The sequence below is a fragment of the Chlorocebus sabaeus genome, chromosome 10 (genome assembly GCF_047675955.1).
Source record: "Chlorocebus sabaeus isolate Y175 chromosome 10, mChlSab1.0.hap1, whole genome shotgun sequence".
In the NCBI taxonomy this organism is placed as follows: Eukaryota; Metazoa; Chordata; class Mammalia; order Primates; family Cercopithecidae; genus Chlorocebus; species Chlorocebus sabaeus.
Genome location: NC_132913.1, coordinates 106951802 through 106974380, shown reverse-complemented (window position 1 = coordinate 106974380; position 22579 = coordinate 106951802). Strand labels below are relative to the sequence as shown.

The 22579-nt window shown below is 58.5% G+C and overlaps 2 protein-coding genes across 12 annotated transcripts in view; both read right to left on the bottom strand.

The window, feature by feature from the left end:
• Nucleotides 1-183: 183 nt before the first annotated feature.
• SPEGNB (SPEG neighbor) lies at nucleotides 184-2358 on the bottom strand. Its single transcript, XM_007966403.3, has 4 exons — nucleotides 1996-2358; nucleotides 1362-1669; nucleotides 610-751; nucleotides 184-420 (listed from the first exon to the last, which is right to left on the bottom strand). Exons 1-4 carry the CDS (start codon nucleotides 2121-2123, stop codon nucleotides 282-284), a joined length of 717 nt encoding a protein of 238 aa, XP_007964594.1. The 5' UTR covers nucleotides 2124-2358; the 3' UTR covers nucleotides 184-281.
• Nucleotides 2359-4830: 2472 nt separating this feature from the next.
• SPEG (striated muscle enriched protein kinase) overlaps nucleotides 4831-22579 on the bottom strand; it is a 58320-nt gene continuing 40571 nt past the window's right edge. For 9 of the 11 annotated variants that reach the window (XM_007966399.3, XM_007966384.3, XM_007966386.3 and 6 more), the window contains 23 exons: nucleotides 21395-21507; nucleotides 20916-21084; nucleotides 20571-20667; nucleotides 20253-20453; nucleotides 19158-19215; nucleotides 18499-18576; nucleotides 18219-18397; nucleotides 17661-17687; nucleotides 16903-17055; nucleotides 16674-16716; nucleotides 15574-15642; nucleotides 13354-15328; nucleotides 12947-13078; nucleotides 10121-10237; nucleotides 9769-9936; nucleotides 9536-9658; nucleotides 9225-9392; nucleotides 8508-9111; nucleotides 7802-8041; nucleotides 7494-7717; nucleotides 6593-6668; nucleotides 6204-6353; nucleotides 4831-5870 (listed from right to left, as the gene is read on the bottom strand). In XM_007966399.3, the coding sequence (XP_007964590.3) occupies nucleotides 5678-5870; nucleotides 6204-6353; nucleotides 6593-6668; nucleotides 7494-7717; nucleotides 7802-8041; nucleotides 8508-9111; nucleotides 9225-9392; nucleotides 9536-9658; nucleotides 9769-9936; nucleotides 10121-10237; nucleotides 12947-13078; nucleotides 13354-15328; nucleotides 15574-15642; nucleotides 16674-16716; nucleotides 16903-17055; nucleotides 17661-17687; nucleotides 18219-18397; nucleotides 18499-18576; nucleotides 19158-19215; nucleotides 20253-20453; nucleotides 20571-20667; nucleotides 20916-21084; nucleotides 21395-21507 (5357 nt within the window). In that variant the 3' untranslated portion in view covers nucleotides 4831-5677. Of the gene's footprint in view, nucleotides 5871-6203; nucleotides 6354-6592; nucleotides 6669-7493; nucleotides 7718-7801; nucleotides 8042-8507; nucleotides 9112-9224; nucleotides 9393-9535; nucleotides 9659-9768; nucleotides 9937-10120; nucleotides 10238-12946; nucleotides 13079-13353; nucleotides 15329-15573; nucleotides 15643-16673; nucleotides 16717-16902; nucleotides 17056-17660; nucleotides 17688-18218; nucleotides 18398-18498; nucleotides 18577-19157; nucleotides 19216-20252; nucleotides 20454-20570; nucleotides 20668-20915; nucleotides 21133-21394; nucleotides 21508-22579 lie in introns of those variants that run through there. The other 2 variants (XM_007966396.3, XM_073020097.1) reach the window with 2 other exon arrangements.

Here is a 22579-nt window from a genome sequence, read left to right as displayed (position 1 = left end):
GCGCCTTGGACGGTGAGGGCAACTGTATCAGGTTGACTGTCTGAAATGCAGCACGGCGCTGGGCGCTCTCCAGACTTTCCTGTGACTCCAGCAGGCTGTGACCTTGGCGTGGGGGTGTGGAATACGTGTGGGCGCGGGTGCAGGGGAGAGGGAATGGCGACATGGAAGAGCAGAACAGACGCGGAGGGTCAGAGAGCCGCTTTATTAAGCAAGCTAGAGGAAGGCTGTGGGTCCCACCACCCCCAGGCTCGGCGCCAGGGCGGAAGGTCCGGGGGTGTCGTTCAGGCTACGTCCACGCGAGCGAAGCTCTGGTCCATGCCCAGGCTGTTCTCCACGTACACCTCGTATTTGCCGCTGTCCTGGGGTATGGCCCGGCGAATGGTCAGCGTCGTGGTGGTGCTGCCGATCTCGAAGAACACCCTGCGGAGGGGTGGCGGGGAGGAGGGCGGAGCCGCGGTCAGTACAAGGGCGCACTAGGCCGGGCTTCTTAGCCAACTCTGTTCCTCGCCGCCCAGTCCCCGCCCCCGTCACTCCCGTCAGATATCTGGGCTCAGTCCCACCCAAGTTCCAGCCCCAGGCCCTGCCCGTGCCGCAGGTCCCAGCCCTCGCCTGTCATCCTCCTCGATGTCCTCCCCGTCCTTGGTCCAGCCCACGTCGGGCGCAGGCTCTCCCAGGATCTCCGCAGTCAGCGTCACGGTGGCGCCTTTGCGCGCCTTAGTGTTGTCGGGTCCCTTTTGAATCTTCGCCGGGACTAGCGGAAGGAAAGGGGAGCGAAACCCCGTAAAGGACCTGGAGATGAGGCAGGGCATCACTTCCCCAGCTAATACCCGGCACTAAATACAGATGCATTTAAACTCGCAGCGTGACGTTGAGCAAATCATTAGCCTCTCTGGTTTCATCTCCTTGGCTGTTAAAGGGACTTATCCCTACCTCTCCTACTTCTCGGGGTCGAATAGAGGATCAAGAGATAAGGCGGGCGAAAGTCCCTGAATGTTCACACATCTCAGAGATGTGTGAACCGCCTCAGAGACCGCTCCGGGTAGTGAAAATTGCCCAGAGTTGGGAGTCGGAAGACCCGTGTCCAACCCTGGCTCTGCCTCTGGCTTGCTGTGTGACCTTGGGGACCTGGAGCCACGTGATGGAAGCCCACAGAGGACTGCTTAGCCCGGGTGGGGCTGGATCCCGAGGTAGGAAAGGACGCACTTGGCTGGCGGCGGCGATGCGCCCAGGCCGTGCCCGGCGCTGGGCTGGCAGGGACCCTATAGCTAGGCCCAGAGGTAAACGCGCAGCTGGACCGGGCTGCGGACTCTGGCTGAGTGGTGCTGGTCTGCGCCCTGGCGCTGCGCCCGGGGCGCGCGTACCTTCCACGAGGATGCGCGCCGAGTCGGAGCACTGGCCGAAGGGGTTGGTGACGTTGATGCTGTACTGGCCTAGGTCTGCTAGCTCGCCGTCGCGCACCACCAGTGCCACCACGTCAGGGTCCTCGAAGACGTAGCGGTACTTGGGCCCGTCACGTAGCTCCTTGCCGTCCTTACTCCAGCGGATGAATGGGTCCGGGAAAGCCGAAATGCGGCAAGTGAGCTTGGCCGCGCTGCCCTCAATCAGCACCACGTCCTTCAGCGGCTCCAGTACCCGCGGCGGCCCCTTCTCGCGCAGCTCCTTCCGGGACCTACCCCCGGGCCGAGTCAGGGTCCAGAGCTCCCAAGAGAGGCCCGGCCGCAGCCCTTTCCGAGAGTGCACCATCTCCTGCCTGCCCCCTGGGCCCGCCAGACCCCTAAACGTGTGGCTTGGTAGGGAAGAGGACTGCTCCTGAACTGCTGCCCTGATAGGATGATGCATTCCTGCCGGCCACTCCTCCACATCTCAGTAAAGACCCTCCCCTAAAACCAGTCATTCTAGAGGCTGCTGAAGCCGCTCAGCCCTTCCCCAAAGCCCATTCAAGAATGCGCTCTCTGCAGCTCCCTTCCTCCACAGAGCTCCGGGGTTCCCTCTTACCTGTGGCCTCGGTAAGAGGCCTGGATGCGAATGGCCGCACGCTGGACCTGCGGGTCATTGATGTCCAGGGTACATCCAGGAGGTGGGGCCGCAGCCACTGACTTTTTGGCAGGAGCTGCTTTAGACATCTGGAGAGTGGGCGACAAATACGGGGGTCCAGGTTGAGACAGAGGGTCCCACCTTCAGCCCTTTTCCTGCATGGTCAGAACATTCAAGGGGGTGAAGGAATGGGAGTGTCTGCGGCTTCTCTGAGGATAGGACTTACCGTGGAGGGGTTGACCTAGCGACTTGAGTCGCCTGGCTGGATTGCAGGCAGCACAGTGCCCTTCTGGATGGCACAGTAGGGGTGCAGGCAGGTGCTGAGCCCTGGGCTCGGTTTTATACATCGCTCCCCTCCTTGCCTTGTTTGGCATGGTTGCCCCAAGCCCCCCGGGACCCCATCCCCCTACCTCTGACCCAAGCAGGCTCTTTATTTAGCCTGCGGATGCCTGGGATGCTAGCTCAGCCGCTGGGCTAGGCCCGTGGGGGGAAACCCGAGCGGCTCTGGGGTGCACCTCGTGTCAGCACCTGGACAACTGGACAGCTGGATGCTGCCCTGTCCCCTCCCAGGGCAGAGGGTATCCATCCCACTCCCAGGAGGACCAGATTCAGCCCCTAGCTGACAAGAGATCCAGCTTCCTACTGGGGCAGTTTTTCACTCAGGTTGGGCTCTGGATAGTCAGACAACACACCCTGTTGGTAAGGGGTTTGAGTGTTTCGGGGGTGTCCCTGAATAAAGCCAGAGTAGCCTCAGGGCCCCTACAGCTAATGGCAACAGGGCCACGTGGCTGTCAAGACCAATCCAGAAGCTCCTTGCTCTTACCCTATCCCCAACCCCAGGAGTCCAGGGTTGTCACTTCCACACTGTGCCCCCTGGTGGTAAACTGAGATAAACCGGGAGGGGACGGGAAAGATTTTTGAGAATAGCAGCCCCTCCATGCCATCCCTATCCCCACTCACTCCCCTCGATGTCACATGGTGGGGCTGTTTAGACTGCACTGTCCTTGGAGATTAGCACCACTAGTGGCCCCAACCCTAGGTCTGCCCAAGTCCTTTTTGGGGGCATAAATTGGTGCATCGGGGCATCAGACCACCTGGGATGGAGGGGTTCAGTTAACCCCTCTGGGGCTTGCCTGGAGGCCAGTCTGCCCAGGCTGGGCACCTGGCAGAAGCATTGTTTCCATTCATTGGAACTACCCGCCCTAGTGTGGGTGCACTGTCACCTTTTGATCAGAGCAATTTTGACATAGCTCTGCTGACATAAATTACCTTTGCTCCTCTGGGTTTGGAACAAGCAGTTCACATGCCATTTCCAATGGAGATGGGAAGGGAGCTCAAGATCAGAGGGGGGACAGGAGAGAAATTTTACCATTTATCAAGATACGAGTTCAGGCACCTCATTTTTATACAAAACACTTGCAGTGTGTAGGGGATTGGAGATTCTCACAGGCAAACTGTATATCTTCATCGCTAAAATGACAGGTAGGCAAGGCGTTGTTCTGGTCCCTTCCAGCTGGCTTTAATATCCTGTTATTTTATGATGATGAGGCTTGCCTCTTCCCTGGGGTCCTGAGAAGCTAGAGAGGCTGGGCTGGGCTGGGCAAAAGGGTTGTCTGAGCTGGAGTCAAGGGGCCCTCAACCTCCGTCAGCAACACAGTGGTGTCAACTCTCTCTACCCTGGTCAGAGGCTTTGTTCCTTTTACTTTGCCAAGAACAGAATTTTGAAGGTGGGGATGAGGGGAGCATTTCCTCTGCAGGCAAGGAGATCTGGGTCCCCGCCAACCCCCCAACCCCTCATCCCCAACCTCAGGGCAGGGCAGCTCAGTCCTAGGTCCCAGTGACCATTCTATGGCATTGCAGGGTTGTGGCTAGAATCGAGGTGCTTTAGCACCCAAAAGACCTAACTTGCCATGCGGACAAGAAGGTCCAGGCTAGTGTGTCCCTTAGTCCTAGGAAAATGCTGGACACAGCAGACTAGAGCACTCCCAGCTGGTGCTCTCCATGTGCTCTGATTTGTGCTGTGACATGGAGGGTGAGGGGCGTGGGCCTGTCCTAGTGTTTCGTTTTGAGATGGAGTCTTGCTCTATCACCCAGGCTGGAGTGCAGTCATGCAGTCTTGGCTCATTGCAACCTCCACCTCCCAGGTTCAAGCAATTCTCCTGCCTCAGCCTCCTGAGTAGTTGGGACTACAGGCATGCGCCACCACACCTGACTAATTTTTGTGTTTTTAGTAGAGATAGGGTTTCACCATGTTGGCCAGGCTGGTCTTGAACTCCTGACCTCAGGTGATCCAGCCACCTTAACCTCCTTGTCCTGGTTTCTTCTGCAGCTCCTCACACTACCTACTCTTGCCAACCATCAGGATGAAACCCACTCTGCTCCAGGGGTCAGGACCAGAACTCCTGCCTGTCTTCTGGGCAGAGTGAATGAGGCTGAGCCAGGATTGGGGTGAGGGCTGGCCTATTTCAGAGCCCAGCATCCCCCACATTGTGATGAGGGAACATGTGACAAGAGGTGGGGGCTACCAGAGCCTGGTGGCAGGGGTTCAGCGGATCTGCCAGCATTCCAGAAACTGCAAGGGGAGAAGCAGACCACAGTCTCCCCTCCCTCCAGGAATAAGGAGAGGTGAGGGGCCAGGAGGGTCAGAGGAGGGGGTTGGAAGGACCCAAAGTACTAGCTGGTATATCCTGGAATATGTGTTGGGGAATGCCCAGAGAGGGCTAAATGCCCCTGTCCCAGACTCACCCCTTCCCAGCAATCTTCCCCTCCAGCCATCCCTCCCAACAGACACACAGGTTATGCTGCTTGCCATTTTTATTTCCTTGTGACAGACAGACAGACAGCTGGATGGCTGGGAGGGATGGTCAGGACAACATGGGCAGTAGGGATCGGATGGAAGGGGAAACTTCATAAAAGTCAATAAATAAATAAATATGAATGGGAAGAAGGCCAAAGGCCATGGAGGGGTGGTGGGGACATCCTTGGGCCAGCAGAGAGCGCCCGGGGCTGTATCCACTGGACAGGAGGACAGAGCGAGCTGAGTGACTGCTGGCCTCCGGCTCTCCATGTTTCTCCTCTAAGGGATGCTGACAGCTGGCCCACCCCACCTCCACCTGAGTCCTCTCTTCTCCCTCCACTGCCTCGCTGCCTTCTCTCACGTCCCAGCCCTGGGCCCTTGCCACTGTATCTGTGTCCTGCCCCTGCTTTGCCATACTGACTCCCAGCCTACTGCCCTGACACCCTGGGTTCCTTCCTCTTCCTCCTCTCCAGCCATGCCCATCTTCCTTGGTTCTCCCTGAGATGCACTGACCCCCAACCCAGAACCTTCCTAGAGCCTCCTCCTTCGTGTCCCTCAACTTCTTTTCCTCTCCACTTCCCCATTCCCTTCTTGTCCCTCTGCCTGTTCCCACCCTGCCCAGCCTGGCCAACGGGTCTCCCACTCTGGCTTTGGCCTGGGGTGGCATCAGGTCGAGGCCCTGGGGTCTCTGTCCTTGCAGGTCTATGAGGTAAGAGCCCGGCCAGATGCTGCTGCTGGTGGTAACCGAAGCCCCAGGCCCGCCTGGCTCAGCGTGGGCCCTGGAATGTCCCGTGGCATTGGTGGGAACCCCAGTTGAAGCCCGAGGCCTGGCTGTGGTCCGTGCCTCTAGGGGCCGCCAGGGTAGGAGCGCAGCAGCACCTTGTGGCGGGTGGCGGCCTCAGCCCGGCGCCGCCTCTGCTCACCCAGGAACTCCTTGAGCCGGTTGGTGGTGAAGGTGAGCGTCTGGCGGCGCAGTTTCATCAGGTAGGCGTCCTGCAACCATGGGTGGGCCAGGCAGTCCTGCAGGGAGGGCCGGCTCCTGCCAGGCAGAGCCAGGGATAATGAGCCTGGAAGGATGGCTCTGGGAGTTGCCAGGGCTCTGTCCTCCTGCAGACCCATGTCCCAATCCTGGATCCACCCCTACATGTGTGATCTTGGGCAGCTCAGGAGCTCAGTTCCCCAATCTCTGGAATGGGGGCAGTGATTCTGCCTTGCATGGGGTTGTCTCAGGCTTTAAATGGTAGGTAGTATGACCATTTAGTAGAAGCAGCAGACTTCTTCCTAAGAGCAGGGGAGGAGCTGGGGAATCTCTGGCACAGGCCGGGCCGGGGGCAGGTGACCCTGGGAGATGGCAGGTGTGGGGCTCACTCACCAGGGATGTACTGAGAGGACCTTTCGCAAGAAGAGGGTGGCGCTCTGGGATGTGTTGGGGTATAGCTGGAAGGCATCAAAGCGGCCCCCCACAATCCGAGCCTCCGTTTCCTGGGGGTCTGGCTCATAGAACGGGGAGCGTCCACTGAGCCTGTTGGGGAAGATAGCTTGACTGACAAAGGCGGACTGGAGGCCAACACCCAGGCCCGGAAGGACATTAGTGTCGGGTGCACAGTGCTCAGGGCCATGCTACTCTGTACCTGAGTGTGAGTGTGCGGTGTGATGTGTGTACAGGGGAGGTGGGGCATGGGGGAGAGGATGTTGGCAGAAGGTGAGTCCGGGAGCTCACTGTGTGGGCAGAGAAGGCTGTGGCGGGTAGGGGACACTCACATAATGTAAGTGAGCACCCCCGCTCCCCAGATGTCCGTGGCAGAGCCGATGGGTTCTCCCTTCACCATCTCCGGAGCTGACAGGAGACAGAGGCCAAGTTGACCCAGCTTCCTGGTGGCAGGGAAGTGGGGGCGGGGGAGGTCCCTGGGTACTTGAGCAGCAGGACAATGCCCAGGTCACCAGACCATAGGAATGACCAAAGTGGCAGGCCCTGAAGCCCAGTAGGCAGGACAGAGGTGGTGGCATACCCCAAGAGACATATGGGACACCTGAGGAATTAGCCCGGGCACAAAATGGAGGGGGTCCCCAGAACTCCAGAGGGGCTGAGAAGCAGGGTGACAAGCTCCCTTTCACAAAGAGTGTGGCTGACACCAAGATTAAAAGCTTCAAAATCAGCCTGGCTGGTTCTAATCCCAGACCTGCCCCTTCTAGCTATGGGACCCTGGGCGATTTACTAAACCTGCCTGGCTCTCCATAGCCTCGTCTGTAAAGTGTGGCCTGTAGAACCACACTAAGGAAGAGCGATCATGAACGTCAAGCATTTAGCAGGTTGCTCAAAGGTAGCTGGTTCTCCTTATTTAAATAAAATAATAATTGATTCTCTTGTCTTTTTGGCTTTAGCGAATCCCGCCTCTAGCATTTATAATTGTCTGATTGCACAAATCCTTAACATCAGATGTACACCTCAGTTTCCTCATCTGTAAAAAGGGGCTAATATTGTGCCACACTCCAGGGTTATTGTAAAGATCAATTGGAAGAAAAATCCACATACTTCATTCATTGCTTGCATACAGTAATCACTCAATAAGTGGCACATATGTAAGTGAAGTGGGGTGAGCCCTGGCTGCTGCCTCTCTGGCAGTGCCCTGTCCCCACCCTGGCTGGCAGCTGGTCCCCTCACCCATGAACTCCAGCGTGCCCGTGCGGTGGCCAAGGGGCCGGAGGGCCTGGGGGTTGTAGGGCTGGGCACTGCCGAAGTCCACGATCTTGAGGGCGTTGTCAGGGGCCAACAGCAGGTTGTCTGGCTTGATGTCTAGGTGGAGCACATGGCGGCCGTGGAGGTAATCCAGGCCTTGTAGCAGCTGCACCACGTAAGTGGCCACGTCGTCCTCAGAATACCGGAACCTGGGAGAGCAGGGGTGGAGCGGATGACACCCGGCCCAGCCTCTCCTACCTCTTCCTCCTTACTCCTCCAGAATGCCCAGCTACCTGTCACTGAGCCCACAGAGAAGCTCCCGGTTGCCGCAGCTCTCGGCAATGAGCACGAGGTACCGAGGGGTGATGTAGGCCTCGTGCAGGGACATGATCCGCTCGTGGTGCAGGGTCCGCAGCACCTCGTACTCCTGCAGGACCCGCCGCTTGCCCTCGGCAGCATAGGGCACGATCTTGGCCACGAACGTTCGCCCCGTGGCGTTCTCCCGGCACGCTCGCACAACACCAAAGCGGCCCCTGTGTGTCGGGGGGAGGGTCACCACAGGCTCAGAGGAGAGGAGGGGAACACTTCACAGGGAAGGCTAACGGAGGAGAGCAGGGACCCCTAGGGGCAAGAATGCAGCAGTTCCAGTGTGGGCTCCAGAGTTCAATCCTAGAAACCAGGCTTCGAGTCCCAGCTTCGCCACTCACTGGCTCTGTACCTTAGGTAAATCCCAGAGCTTCTCTAACCTCAGTTTTGCCACCTGTGAAATGGGTGATGCTAACAGCGCAGTGTCTCTCAGAGTTGCGAAGATTCGATGAGATCACATGGCTAAAGCCCGCAGTGTAGTCTGGCACATTTAAACTCAATGATGCTAATAACCCAAGTCTCAGCACCTCCCCTCACCCTAGCCAGTACAGTCTGGTCTTCTCTCCGAAGCCATGCGCTCCAGACATTTGACCCACTCCCCTATGTCCTCTTCCCTTCCCCAGCCCTGCTTGCCTGGCTTTCTCCTCCAGGAAAGTGTAGGGTTTCTGAGGGGGACCCTGTCGAAGAGTGGTACCCTCAGGCCTGGGAGAGCTTCGGGGACTGCTCCCAGGGGAGCTGACCACCTCCTTGGCCGGGCTGAGACTCCGCACAGTCACCTTGGTAGGCTCAGGAGGGGGCTCAGGGGCTGGGGGCTCAGGGGCTGGTGGTGCAGACACGAAGGAAGTCACCACATACACAGGAGTAGAGGAAGACGCTGGTTTAACCCCTTGAGGAGTGGCGGCTGGGGTCGGGGTCCCAGTGTCAAGGACAAAAGACTTGGGCTCACTTGGGGTGACCTGGGTACTGGTTGGGGTGGGCTCTGCTTGCCGGGCAGCCTGCAGGCCCCTGTGTCTTCGTGGAGGGGTCTGGGGTGGCGGACCCACAGCCTTGATCAAGGACAAGGCCTGGCTGGGGGCTGTAGGGGGAGATGAAGGGCTGACAGTGACTGACGGGGGGGTGGGGGCAGCAGGAGCTGGGGGTGGGGCCAGTGAGGTAGGAGAGTCAGGAGGCGGGGCCCTGGCTGGCCCTGAGGTGACAGGGGCCTCTTGGTGGGCAGCAGATGGCACAGCTGAAGAATCTAAGAGACAAAGAAAATCATTACCACGGTGCCTTGGGGCAAGGCCATGGTGCTCCACAAGAACCCTATGCTCAGGGCTCCCTTCCTCCCCCAGCCCACACCATTGCACTGACCTTGAGTGCCCCTGACAAAGACCTTCTCAGAAGGGTTGCTGAAGGGCCCCTGCCCAGCACGGTTGGCACAGGCCACACGGAACCTCACAGTCATGCCAACTGGCAGGTGGCTCACGTTGTAGTAACAGTCGGGGATGCCTGAGCTCACAGGGTGCCACACAGACTCCCCTATAGGCAGTATGGGGGAGGGGCTGAGGTCACAGAAGGGGTGGCCCCAGCTCCCACAGTGCTATCTATGGAGCCTGGGAGGGCACTGGCCTTCCCAGACTCCCCCTGCCGCTCCCCCCACCCTCCGGCTGCCCCATCCTCACCATCCACTCGCCGCTCCAGGGTATACGTGCAAGGTGCCCGGCTATCTCCCGGCTTCCACAGCACCAGCGCCGTGTCCTGGTAGGTCTGGGGCACTTCTGGAGGAGCTAGCTTTCCTGGGACTCCTGGCAAGAGAAAGAAGAGTCCCAGTGAGCCCCTACACCCTAGCTAAGAGCCCCTCAAGCGCTGCCCCGCCATCCCCCCACTACCCCCTGGGGCCCTGCCCCAGGCTCACGGGCCACAGCCACGGTACAGGAGCTGGTGATGCTGCCCAGGACGTTGGTGGCGGAGCACTCATAGAGCCCGGCGTGCCGCTTGCCCACCCGGGGGATGCTGAGCAGCTGCCGCCCATCTTTGCAGGACACGATGATCACTGAGGGCTCTGACCTCAATGACTTCTTGTCTGGGGACAGGGAGAAGCAGGAGGAGCTGCTGACTGAGCTAGCACATGTCCAGACCCCCTCACTCACTCCCCACTCCAACATCCCCACAACCATGCTCAGCCCCCACCCTGGCCTAGCCCCTCCCATCCCCTGGGCTCAGGGCCACTTGCTGGCCTCCCTCTCTGTGGGAGGCAGTTTCCTTACCTTTCATCCAGGAGATGTGCGGTGCAGGGCAGGCTGCTGGCAGGCAGAGCAGGGTGGCTGCCTCCCCCTCCAGCAGCACCTGGTCCTTGAGTTTGATGTGGAAGACTGGGGGGAAGTCTGGAGGAAAAGCAGAGACAGCCATCTGTCTGTGGGGGCCCTGACCCACTTACCGCTGAGGGAGGGGTGGAGAAGGCCTGCAAACAGCCATCAGGAAGCAGTGTGAAACCTTGTCTCTTCCCAGGCAGATGTGGAAAGTGGAACCCCAGGCCATACCTTCAAGAATTTTCTTTGGGGCGAGCATCACTTTCCCCAGGCCCTCACTGTGCTGGACTGCCTTTTCCTTGCACTGACTATTGACGATGCTACTTATGTCATGGGTTTGTAAATCACTGACAGCAGGGCCTGGCACTAATTAAGCAGTCTATAAGCATTTGTTAAATAAACTAAAAGCAAACAAATATTGAAAAACTGTAATGGTTAAGATCCTGCAAGACCCACCCTCTCTGGGGCACAACAGGGCAAGTGAGAAAAGAATTGAGGTGAGTTAGTGACCTGAGCTGAGATGGGACCGAATGAGGAATGTTCTTTCAGAACATGCAGTCTCAAAAGAGTTGCAGTCTAGGAAAATGTGGGCAGATCCTGGAAGTGTATCGGCCTCCAGGCCTCTCTTCCCACCTGCCATCCGGGGACAGGGTCGTAGGTCTCCTATATACTCCTTCAGGTCAATTAAGTGGTGAGAGCTTTTGAAGGGGCAAGAGACAGTATCTGCCTGACCTTGGGCAAGTCATTTACTCTCTCAGAAGCTCCATTTCTAATCTGTAAATCAAGGAAAATAATACCGCGCCCACAGGATTCTTGCTGTGACAATTACAAGGCATGTCAAGTGTCTGCCATACAGTAACTGACTATAAATACTAACTTTTCTTGTTGCTAGCATTATCTCAATAATATGGCCAGCAGAGAAGCCTGGAGCAGATGCCCAGAGAAAGGCTGTTTCAGCAAAGCAGAGAAATTGCCTTCCCAGCCAGCTGGTGGCTGTGCACATGGTAGGGCTAGGGATGAGACCAGTTTTCCTTCCTCCAGTGTAGCCAGCCTGTGACTCCTTAGTGCCCTGAGGATTTGAGTGCATGATCCCTGGGAATATCCCTTTAGAAGAATCCCAGTTCGGCCATGGGGGTGGTGGGTGAAGGGTGGGGATAGGGGAAGACTTGCGGGTGGATTTTATTCACCTGGGCAGAGAAAGCTGAGGAGCCTTGGGAGCCCCAGCTGCTGCCTGTCTGAAGAATTGTGGGGGACTGGGAGTGGGGATGAGCCAGGCAGGAGAGGAGTACTCAGCAGGAGTGGTGATCAGGATGGCAGTGTGCCCCCTTCCCGCTGTACCCCACTGCTCCCCAAGGAGGGGTCCCACACTAAGGCTCCAACAAGGCAATGTGAACACAGTTTCTCAATGGCTGCCTCCAGGCCAAGTGAGGGTACTGGGTAGCAGGGAGAGAGAGAGAGAGGCCACCTCTCTCAGAGGTGAAAGTGACCCAGGCCCAGCCCTGCCAGCCCCGCCAGCCCCACCCCCATTCCCAGGGGCCAGCCCTGGTTGTTAAAGTGGACTGGGACAGCCTTGTTTCTGCAGAGAACAGGGAGGGGATAAGGTAAGGGGACACTGCCTAGGCAGGAAATCAGCTGCATAAGCAAAACTGGGCCGGGAGGAGGCCCCAGGTGGGAAGGGATCAGCTGTCCCCAGGCCTCTCTGCTGGCTGATCGCTTTCTTTCCCCCTCATTTTCCACCCTCCCTTCCCCACCAGCGGCCCTTCCCTCCCTCTTTTTCTCTCACTGCAGCCCCTTTTGCCCTGGCCAAGGCTGGACACAATCCCTACAAGCCCAGCTGAGGCAAGACTCGACAGCAACTCCATTCTGAGTTTTACCAGGAAATGGGGGAAGAACAGGACTGGTGGCTTGTCAAGATCCTGCACATAGCCTGGCTTCACGGACTCTCCTTTCCTGCCTGCTGCTCTGGAAAACCCAACCTCCCGAAGCCTTTGCTTGTCATCCTTGAGTAACGCGCCTTTTTCAGGCGGGATGGGGTGACCCCACGTGGGGAATGCCTCCCTATCTGGAGCTCCAGGACACTCAGGCAGAGAAACAGAAGAGGGCAAAGAGCTGGCAAAGAGCTCCGAAGGCTGTTTTTCTGTACAGAAGGGTCAGGGAGGGCAGTCAGGTGTTCAGAGCTGCAGGGCAATGGAGACTCAGGGGGCACAATACAGGTCGTGGTCCTCTAGGCTGGAGAGAAAGTGAGTGTCTTTGGGTACACACCCAAGCACACACACATCTAAAGGGGAACTGTGGGGGCAGGAGGGCCCTATATCTTGAGCTCCTTGAAAAGTACAGCCAGTTACAGAAACCTTCTAGGGTCTCCCAGGAGAGAGGAGGCCAGCCCCTGACAGACATAAGTATGGTGTCCTGAAGCCCTTTCCCAGACCTGGCTGCAGAAGGTCACACAGTTCAACTTCAGCTGCTCCACTTACTAGCCCTGCGACTTGGACAGATCCTTAGCATCACTAAGCCGGTTTCCTCACCTGTACAATAGAGACAATGATACTAATATTTCCCAAACAATGCTGCAGGATTGAATAAGGCAGTGCTTGTAAAGTGTTTAATAGAACACTTAGCTTCTCTAATGAATGACAGTTACTGCTATTGTTATAGTTGTCTGAGCAGACCCCTTCCACTAGGCTCGTCAAGGTGGCCCACCTCTCACCAGCCATGACAGCTCCCTGATATGGGTAGGGGATAGCAGGAGGGGAGGAGGGTCCTCACCCAGCAGGCCTCTATTACCTGACTCACTGCGCACGTACTGGTGACCCAACTCCTCTTGGATGCTGGCAGAGAGGTTTGGTTGCGATAACCCCTTGTCCTTCCGCTGCCGAGAGAAGCCCCAGCGGAGCCGGCTTCGGCTTTCCCCTGGGGCTGTGAAGACCCAGGCCCGTTAGCATTTGGTCAGTCGGTACCAGCAAGTTCACACCTCTCTGCAGCCCTCAGCCCAGAGAACCAGAAGGAACACCTAGCCCCACCCTGCCCTGTTGCCACTCCTGCTTTCCTCCCCTCCAGCCCTGCCGATTCCACCCTCGGGGCCTCAGCCTGCCCCTCGTGGGTGTCCCCAGCCCCTCTGCTCCTCCCACGGCCTCTCTCCAGCGCACCCCAGCCTCCTCTGCACCTGCTGCCCTACCCCTGCCCCTCCTCACCTGAGGAGCCCGACGTGGCGCTGGCCTCGGAGCCCAGGGACTCGGCGGAAGGCGTGGTGGCGCCGGCCTGGGCGGCCAACTGATTGTGCGGAAGGCCGAGGCGCCGCAGACTCTCGCCCTCGGACGTGGCCCTGCGAAGCCGTCCGAATAGCGGTGTGCTGCGGCCCGACGCGCCCCCAGAGTCCTCGCTGCTGCCGCTGCGCTGCAACCGGCTCGACAGCCGCTCCAGGGTGGAGCTCAGCCGCCTGCGCATCGCCAGCACCGGGGAGCCCCGCGCCGAGCTCCCGCCCTCCGAGCTCTCTCCGTCCCCGCCGCGGGCCTCCCAGGCCGGGTGGCGCTGCGCGGGAGGGGTCCGCCGCAGCCGCTGGGACAGTGAGAGCGAGAGGCGGCGGACAAGGCCCGGCTCCCCGACTGCCCTGAGGTCCTGCACCGAGCGCGAGCGCTCAGGCCGTCGCACCAACTCCAGCGGGGTCCCCGCCGGGCTGGGACGGTATATGCCATCCTCCTCCTCGGCCCCGCGGAAGGGGCCGCGCTCCTCGGAGCGGGAGCGGCTCAGCAGCCGCAACCCCCGCGACAGGGGCGATTCGCGGCTGCGCTTGAACTTAGCCTCAAACACGGCCTCCGACTCCAGGTTTTCGATGCTGCTGCTGAGACTGCTGCCTGGCCTGGGGGGCACCGTGGGAACTCGGGCTTTCTCGGCTAGCACCGGGGGAGCCCCGGCTGAGGGCACACGGTTCTCGGGGGCTCCCGGAGGTGGGGAGGCCACCCTGGCAAAGACAGCTGCGTGGGGCTTGAGCTCTGAAGGCGACGCGGCAGGGCCCTGCGGGGGTCCCTGGGCGTGGCCTGACAGCTGGAGGGACTGAATGATCTGGGCATAGGGCGTGAGGGGCAGCGCTAGGGTTTGCAGGGCCTCAGGGCGTGGTGCAGGCTTGGAGGCTCGGACTGGTTCTGGCCTGGGCTGTGGGGCCTTGTCTTGGGCAGGCTGGGGTGCAGGGGGCTGCGGGGCATCACTAGGTGTGGTGGCAGAAGGTTCTACAGACTTAGGGGCACTGGGTTTGGGGACGCTGGGCCGTGCAGGGCTGGATGGCTGGGCCTCACTGAGGGCAGACAGGGAAGGAGACTCCTGTAGCCTACGGGCTCCAAGCCTGGCCACGGGAATCTCGAGGGGCGCCCCCGCTCGGCGGTGCCGACCCCGGGGCTCCGCCTCACCCTGGGAGAAACTGCTGCTCTTTTGCAGGCCCCTGTTCTCGAGGGGGGGCTGGTGGTGGGGCGCTGCCTCGCTGGAGGCAGCTCGTGCCATCCGGGGATCCCGGGCACGGCCCCCCAGGCTCTCCAGCAGGGGACCCCTGAGGCCGCTGACCTTGCCATCCTCGGGGCCTCCCCGCAGCAGCCGCTGGCGCAGGGCCTGCAGCCTCTGGGCATACTCGCCCTCACCCAGGCCTCCCCGGGCCAGGCGGGTGGCTCCCGGGCTGGGGCTCCGGCGCTGCGGCAGTTCCACAGACGCCGCCTTCTGCAGGCCCCGGCCCGGCTCCCGCGGCCCGGCCCGGGGCAGGGCGCTCTCAGCCGAGCTGCCCCTACGGAGTTCTCCCCGCTTGGGGCTAGCCCCAGCTGCGGGCTCCTGGCCTAGGGAGGGGAGGGCCTCCGGGCTTGGAGCCTCCTGGTCCTGAGAGGGAGCCCTTCCCTGCTCCTGCCAGTCCATGGGGGTGGCAGCCCCAGTCTCTGGGGTCCCCAGAGCCTCATCCTCAGTGGGAATATCGGTGAGGGACACCCGGGAGCCTGAGAACTCGGGCTGCAGTGGGCGGGGCACTGAGGGCAGCTCTTCCAGCTCTTCCTCTTCAGAATCCGAGGAGGATGAGAGCCCCCCACTGGGGGGTGGCCTTCTGGGCATGGTCACCCACACCCGCTCTGGGGAAGCCCGCAGCAGCTCCGGGATGGGGCGCAACACCAGGTGGCATTTGTAGCTGATCTGGGAGCGCTGGAGACAGGTTACTGGAGTCAGACCTGAGGGACCCCTGGGGCAGGATTGTCCACCCCAGGCCCACCTCAGCCCTGGGGAAGAGGCCTGAGCATGCAGAGGGTCAGGGAACAGGCAGGAAACTGGGTATGGAGCCAGTGAAAGCGAGAAGACAGGAGCAGGAGATGAAGACCCATGGGAGGGGGAAGGCGGTGTTAGAGAGAAGGAGAAGGTGGAAAGCATAGAGGCTAGCCTGCCACACTCACCTGCCACCTCCTCCGGGAGAGGAATAGCTTCAGGTGATCTGTGCTCATCTCTGCGCCCTTTGCCTGAGTCTGCAAACCCAGGAAAGAGGGCTTGAGGGAAAGCTGTCAACCTAGACCCTCCAGGTTTGGCAACAGAGAGGCAAACTCCATGGGGCGGGGTGGCAGGAAAGGGTGGATTGAGCAGCACTGAGTCTGGGCTCCTGGGCTCCCCTTTCCCTTGGGTCTGTCAGGACAATGCCTACAGCCAGGGTGTCCTTAGGGACAAATCCCCTAAAGCCCCCAAGAGGGAGGCAGGAAACTGGTAGCTCCCAGAGGTAGGCTTCTGAGCTTCCACCAGGGCTCATGGCCCTGTCCTGGCAAACCAGCTGCCCTGGGAGGCCTGTGCTCTTAGGCCCCTTACCTAGGCCCTGGCTCCCCAGCTCCTCTCTGTCTCCATGTAGGGCCAACACCCTAGACATCTGGAGCCTTGGTGGTCCAGACCAAGATGGATGCTTCCCTCGGCTACCCACCCAGGCTCTCTCTTCCGGAGCTCATTTCCGGTCTGAGAAAGGAGGCTCTTAATTCAACTCCTGACACCAGAATGACCTCAGCCTTCAAATCCGCTCCCAAATCCCCAAGACCCCATCAATGCCTGGCACTGTGCCCTGAGGCACTGGGGTTTGAAGATGAATGAGTGAGAACCGAGAACCTGCCCACATGAAGCTCATAACCGAGGGGCTGAGCCTGCCTGGTCACCCCCAACGCTAGTGTGTGGGACCAGTGCAGGACAGAGATGGAAAGGCAGAAGTCAGGAAGACCAGGGTCTGGTCTCAAGCATGGGGGAGAACTCCGCTGAGGATGCCCAGGATGGAGAGGTCCAGACGTATGCCCTGGAGTCCAGGATACCCCCAACTCCATCCCTGATTTGAACCTGTTTCCTTGTCAACAAAATGGGACTAATAATGTCTTCCTTTGCAAAGCTATTGTGAGGTTAATAGGTCATATGCATATTCAATGCCTAACGTGGTTACTGCACATAGTAGGTACTCAATAAATAGAACTGTTAGTAACATTCTCCCTCCCTCCACCTTTTGTGCCACCACTTTGCAGACCAGACTCACTTTGAACCAAGGATGTTCTAGGGTCTCCTCTGCGGTAGGTCTCCTGTGAATGAATGAGGATTAAGAAGGGATTTATCATTCAGTCATCCAGTCAGTCAATAACTGTTTGAGCAAACAGGGCTCCTAAGGACTTGGGGGCTTGCATGTCGAGCAGCAGGAGTCTAGGAGGAGCAGGCAGGTGGTATGAGGGTGACCCTGCAGGTGGGGGCTCCCAGGGCCTTGTACTCACAGGCGGTCCTGCACCAGCACTTTGATGAGGAAGCCCCGGGCCTCCCTGCTCAGGCTCAGGAATGTGGTCTCCTCGAAGGCCACGTTGTAGTTTCGGATGTTCATCAATGTTGTCCGGTCATTTTCCCCAACAAACGGGGAGATTCCTGTCAGACTGCAGAGGTGAAGAGGGGTGTCGTGAGGGGCAGGTGGGGACAAAGGGGAATGCCAGTGGGGGCACAGGGCTGGGGACAGGTGGAGGCTCTGGGGTTGTTAGGATGACAGAGGCTGGGCAAATCTGGGTAAGAGGCGAGGCTGCAGACTCTCTTCTCCCCTGTCCCCTCCCCAGCCCCCTGATGGGCAGAAAGGTGGTGCTGCCTTGGGGCCTAGTGGCCTGTGCTTTAGAGGACCTGTTCCATCCATCCTCCAGTGTGGCCTCCCCATGAGTGAAGAGTCTGTGCCGAGGGGATGTGCCCACCCTGAGCTCCACTCCCTTCGAGTCCAAGTTTTAGACTCTCAGAGCCAAAGAGTTCCCTGCCTCCATGGCCCTGAGCCTGCGCTGGGCTCTCTCCATCTAGGGTGCCCACCTCTTACGGAGGGGTGTGGGGACTGGCAGAGTGTGGGCATGCAGACCAGGGTGTCCACCTTCATGCACATGAGGCTTCTTGCAGTACAAGAAGGAGTGGGGGGTGTGGAAGAGAAGGGGGTGGGCTGTAGCCCTGCAAAGGTCTGGGGTGGACCTGCCAGGAGACTGCTGGGACACTGCAGAGGGGTCCTTACCAGAGGAAGGCAACAACACCCACAGGCCTGTGAGGAAAGGAGAGTGATGGGTAAGAGGACTGCACCCCTCTGACTGGAAGGGAGCAGTTCTTTGCTACTGCTGACCTGAGTGAGCGGTTACCTCCCTGGGAACACTGCCATGGACAATGGGCACAGGAGTGGCTTCTTCAGGGAGGACCCTGAACCCACAGGTCCAGATATGCCTGGAGAAGTCCAGGGTCATGGCAGGGCTGGCCTAGGAAGCCCAGGGAAGTCTGGGGACCAATGGGATTATGCCTGCCTCACTGGAGGAGGCATGCTGGCTGCTGAGGGCAAGGCGCAGCTTCCAGGGGAGACGAGGAGTCAAGGACTAACAGGGGCTAAGGCCTTGAGAGAATGGGGCAGCCCTGACTCATGACGGGCAAGGAGTAACATGGGCAGGAAACCCTGCAAGCAACGCCTCCAGCCCACTGTCAGAAGGAATCCAGGCTCGGTAAATCTCCCTGTCAGTCAGCGCATCCCCGGCACAGCCCCAAGGGCAGCTGCCCTGGCCCACCCAGCCCAGCATGCCAGCCTTACCAGATGTCAGTGACTCCAGACACGGGGCTCTGATTGACAATCTCAGGTGCTACAAACTCAGGTGTGCCATACTGGCAGTACTGGGGCTCTCCTGGAGTCAGCTCCTGGGCATTCCCAAAGTCACAGATCCGCACCTGCTCTTCACCCTCGGCACCATCCCACACCAGCAGGTTCTCAGGCTGGAAGACACAAGGCGAGGTGTGGGGGCCGAATGAACAAGGAAGGACAGTCCACCTCCTGGCTCCCACAGGGCCTGTCTGCTCTCCAGTCCCCACCTCACCTTGACATCGAGGTGCAGCACGTGGCTCTGGTGCAGGTAGTGTATTCCCTCTAGAACCTGCCGCATATAGGCCCGGATCTGTGGAAACAGGGGGCCCAGAGTCTGTGGGGGTAGGGTGGTGTGTGTCTGATTACCTCCAGGGCGTCAAGCGGTCAGGCTGTGCCTGTGGAGTAGCCTTCAGATGGCTCATGGAAGGGGCTGAAACACAGGTTTGGGGTTGCAAAGATCCAAGGCTACCATGTACACCGGAGGGTACAACACAATTATAGGGAGGAGCCATCGCATGGTAATAAGTAGAATTGTGCAGTGCACAATATGTACAGCCTGACCTGGCAGGACTGCAGCGAGATCAATACAATCTAGGTGGGGCTCCTTCCAGGAGAAATGTTTGGGGGATGCTTAGGTGATGGAGTGGGAAACAACAGTTAGGAACTGGGCTGGGTTTGCTGAGATTTAGAGAGAATAGCGAAAGTCCCAAATAGACAGGGGTCTGGTATCATTGGATGGGGACTCTGCTGCCTGCCTAACAGTGCTCTCTGCCTCCACCCCTGGCTTCCTGTGGACACAGATGGCATGCTCAGGACCCATTTGTTGATTCTCAAAGCTCAGGTGGGTGAAGGCCGGTGCCCAACCTGGCCCCTGCCACCCACTGCCCTCACCTCAGACTCACACACGGTCGGTTTCCTGGCCATTCGCTCCAGCAGCTCCTCTGTGCAGCTATGTCCCAGATCAAGGAGAACAGTGCCCAGTGCCAACTTCCCAGCCCACCCCAGAGCTCAGGGCGGGTCCCAGCTCAGCATGAGGTTCTCCATTCCCTTACAGAAGACCTGATACTAGTCAAAGACTATCTCTCCCCTCCTCCACATGTACCCCCCTCCCCACCTCCTGTCTTCTGAGGGCACAGGTGGGACATCCCTGCTTGAACTCCCACTTTCTATGGGATCTCAGACAAGTCACTTCACCTCTCTGAGCCTAGGTTCTCCCAGGAGTAAGACGGGAATGAAATTTCCTCTCCTGCCCACCCTGTAAAGCACTTATAGGGATCAAATTACAGCAGAATTCTGTTGACTGTGGATGGGACTTCTTGACTCTATTTGAGAATGACCTAGAAGGTCCATGACATGGAATAATTTGTCATTTTGCTGAGGTTTGAATTCAAACAGTGCAGGCAGGAGGCTCATGAGCAGGTTATGGTCACCCTGCTACTGGGGTGATAAGCCGATCACCCAGCATCCTTACCTCAATGTGCCTTTGCTTAACCACAGCCTTCATGAAAGGGTAAAATCTGTTCCTTATGAAAACAGCCTCCAAATAAAGCCAAGTATTGATCTGAAATGGGGTCACTTCAAATATGCAGATGTATTATACTGCATTTCATGATGAAAAGCATAGGCCACGTGCTAGCTGTGTGACCTTGGGCAAGTTATTTAACCTCTCCATGCCTGTCTCTTCATCTGTAAAATGGGGATAATACAAGTTAATGATAAAATTCCAGGAGATAGGAATATATGAGGATTAAATAGGTTAATATTTGTAAGACTCTTAGAACACTGCCAGGCATACATGAAATGCTATGTAAATTGAAGCTAACAATGGGCTTAAAACTGTTGGTTTTCATAGCAGTCTCCAGATGTATCCCTCCCAATTGTCAATAGGACTACTTTGTAAACTGTAAAACATGTTGCCTATTGGATGTTATAAGGATCAGTCATTTAGGCATGGATCCCCCCAGCCACCAGCCTGTCCCAGGATACAGCTCAGTGACAATGACCAGTCCTCGGCGCCTCTCGAAGGCCTCATGGAAGTAGAGGACACAGTCGTGCTGGAGCCTGGCCAGCAGCCGGGCCTCCCGACGTGCTGATGCCTTTGGCTTGGCCTGGCTGGGGATGAACTTGGCCGCAAACTCCAGGCCGGAGCTACGCTCCACCACACGCCGCAGGTAGGAGAAGGCACCCCTGGTTGACACAGGGAGGGGGTCAGGGATCGGCCATCACTGTGGCCCTCTCTACCCCTCCCAGCCCTCAGACCCAGCAGCCTCTCGGCCCCCACTGGCTTCCCTCCTAGTCCCACACCTGCCGATCTCCTGATGGATGTCATAAAAGTCGCTGAGTCTCCTTCCTCGATGGTCCTCATCCTCCCCGACCCCCTCGACCTCCATAGCTGTCTGAGCTGGGACAGAGATGTCATGGTGTTAGGTGGGAGGGGAAGAAAGCAAGCAGGACGGATATTGGGACAGGTGGACAGAGGAAGGAGACAGAAGAGGTGCAAGAATGTTGGGGAGTCAAGGTGGAGGGCTGGGCTGGGGGTGTGGTGGCTGGGAGTCCAGGGCTGGCTGCTTCCTGGGCAGAGCATGGCGGGGGTGTCACATCAGATTCCAGGAGGTGGGCGCTTTACCTTTCTCTGGAACACCTGCCCACCTGAATGCACAGCCAACTCTGCTTTGCAGGAGACCTCGCCCGCTAGGTTCCGGGCGGTGCAGGTGTAGACGCCTCCATCCTGGGCCCCCGTGCTGAGCACCACCAGGGAGCACTCATTCTCCTCGTACACGAAGCTCACATGGCTGCTCTCGGTCAGCAGCACCTCGTCCTGCAGAGTTGGGTCTCACCTTCAGCCTGGGCCTGGCCTCACCTCTGCCTTGGGGTCAGGAGCCGCTGTTCCAGACCACGCTCTCATCTACTCTGGGCAGTGCATCTCTTCCCAGGACCCAGAATCAGCTCCTCCCTTATCTTCCACAGAAAGCCCTGCGCCCCTCAGCCAGTCAGTCCTCTGCATCCCCTTTCCTCCTCCTAACCACGCCTCCGCCCGGGCTCCGCCCTCCTAAGCCTCCCAGGACCCTCCCACGCTCCCAGGGAGCCCCTCCTCTCCCTCCCAGGATCAGTCAGCAGCACACTCTGACCTTGTACCACATGATGTCCGGCAGTGGTTTTCCCTCAACCACCACGGCAAAGCGAGCAGTTTCCCCAGCCCCCACCTCCACGTCCTCCATGATGGACTCAAACCGAGGGGCCTCTGAAACACATGGGGATAGGAGTGGGAAGAGAGCGGGCAGAGGGTCGGCTTTACCCTGCCTCCTCAGCCCCTCCCTAGAGCCCCCATCAGCGACTGGCTCAGGCAGAACGCTAGACCCCCGCCTCCCAGCAAGCCACCGTCCCCCACCCCCCACCAACTGGGACAACAGAGTTCCCCGCCTGGACCAAGCGCCCCCGCCCGTAAATCCAAACGTGATGTTCTCCAAATCTCAGGAAACCTGGCACAAGGTGCAGGCTTGCTTTGTTCGACCTTCAGTATTAATTTGGCAGCTTTGAAATTAGGAGATTTTCACACACAAAAGAAATCTGGATTTCCTGCCTCTCTTGAAAAATCAGGACTGGCCATCCTGTGTCGCTCCCGTCACTGCATGAAGCGGCGGGCGAGGAGCGGCTCAATGCTGCCCCCTGTGGGTGGCCGCCCTTCTTCACAGGGCCACCCGCTGGCTTCTGACTACCTGAACTTGGCCCCTGCAGGTGGCTCAGCCTGTGACCCTGAATTAAGCTCATGGATGGCATTGCCTCTATATTGGAGTTTTTCTCTGAATCTTTGAAAAATGTTTAGAGGGGATTCTGTTAATAGCACCTGGGAGATGGCAAGATGAACAAGTAATCCCCAAATACCAAACCGTCTAGAAATGGACTCTATCTCCCACATATGATTGTGATTTCATTCTCCATACATATCACGTGGTCATATGATTTCCTGGTAAAGCAGCTTCTAATTCTCATGATGAAATTAAATACATATTGCAATGTGCTTTGCAAAGGAGGCTGTGACTTCCAGGTGTCCTCCGCCAGCCCCTACGCCCAACCCCAGCATGTTTGAGCATCTCAGCTTGAGGAGAAGCAGGATGAGTCAGGTACTTGGGAAGGCAGGGTGGCCAGGTGTGGACCCCCACCCTTCACAGGCACACAGACAACAGGGGAGGCCATCCTGGGGATGGGGAAGACACTGCAGTGAGGTTGACATGGAGGAAGGGGGGCCACCGCTCCACTTGCCCTGTCTGGGTGTGGCAGGGTGGGGTCTAGTGGAATAAGGGTGTCAGTGCAAG

Coding starts and splice junctions, on each gene's coding strand:
- SPEGNB (XM_007966403.3), bottom strand. CDS start 2,123: ATGTCTAAAGCAGCTCCTGCCAAAAAGTCAGTGGCTGCGGCCCCACCT. Junction 752..1,361: donor GGCGCGCATCCTCGTGGAAG/GTACGCGCGCCC, acceptor TCCTTCCGCTAG/TCCCGGCGAAGATTCAAAAG. Junction 421..609: donor GACATCGAGGAGGATGACAG/GCGAGGGCTGGG, acceptor ACCCCTCCGCAG/GGTGTTCTTCGAGATCGGCA.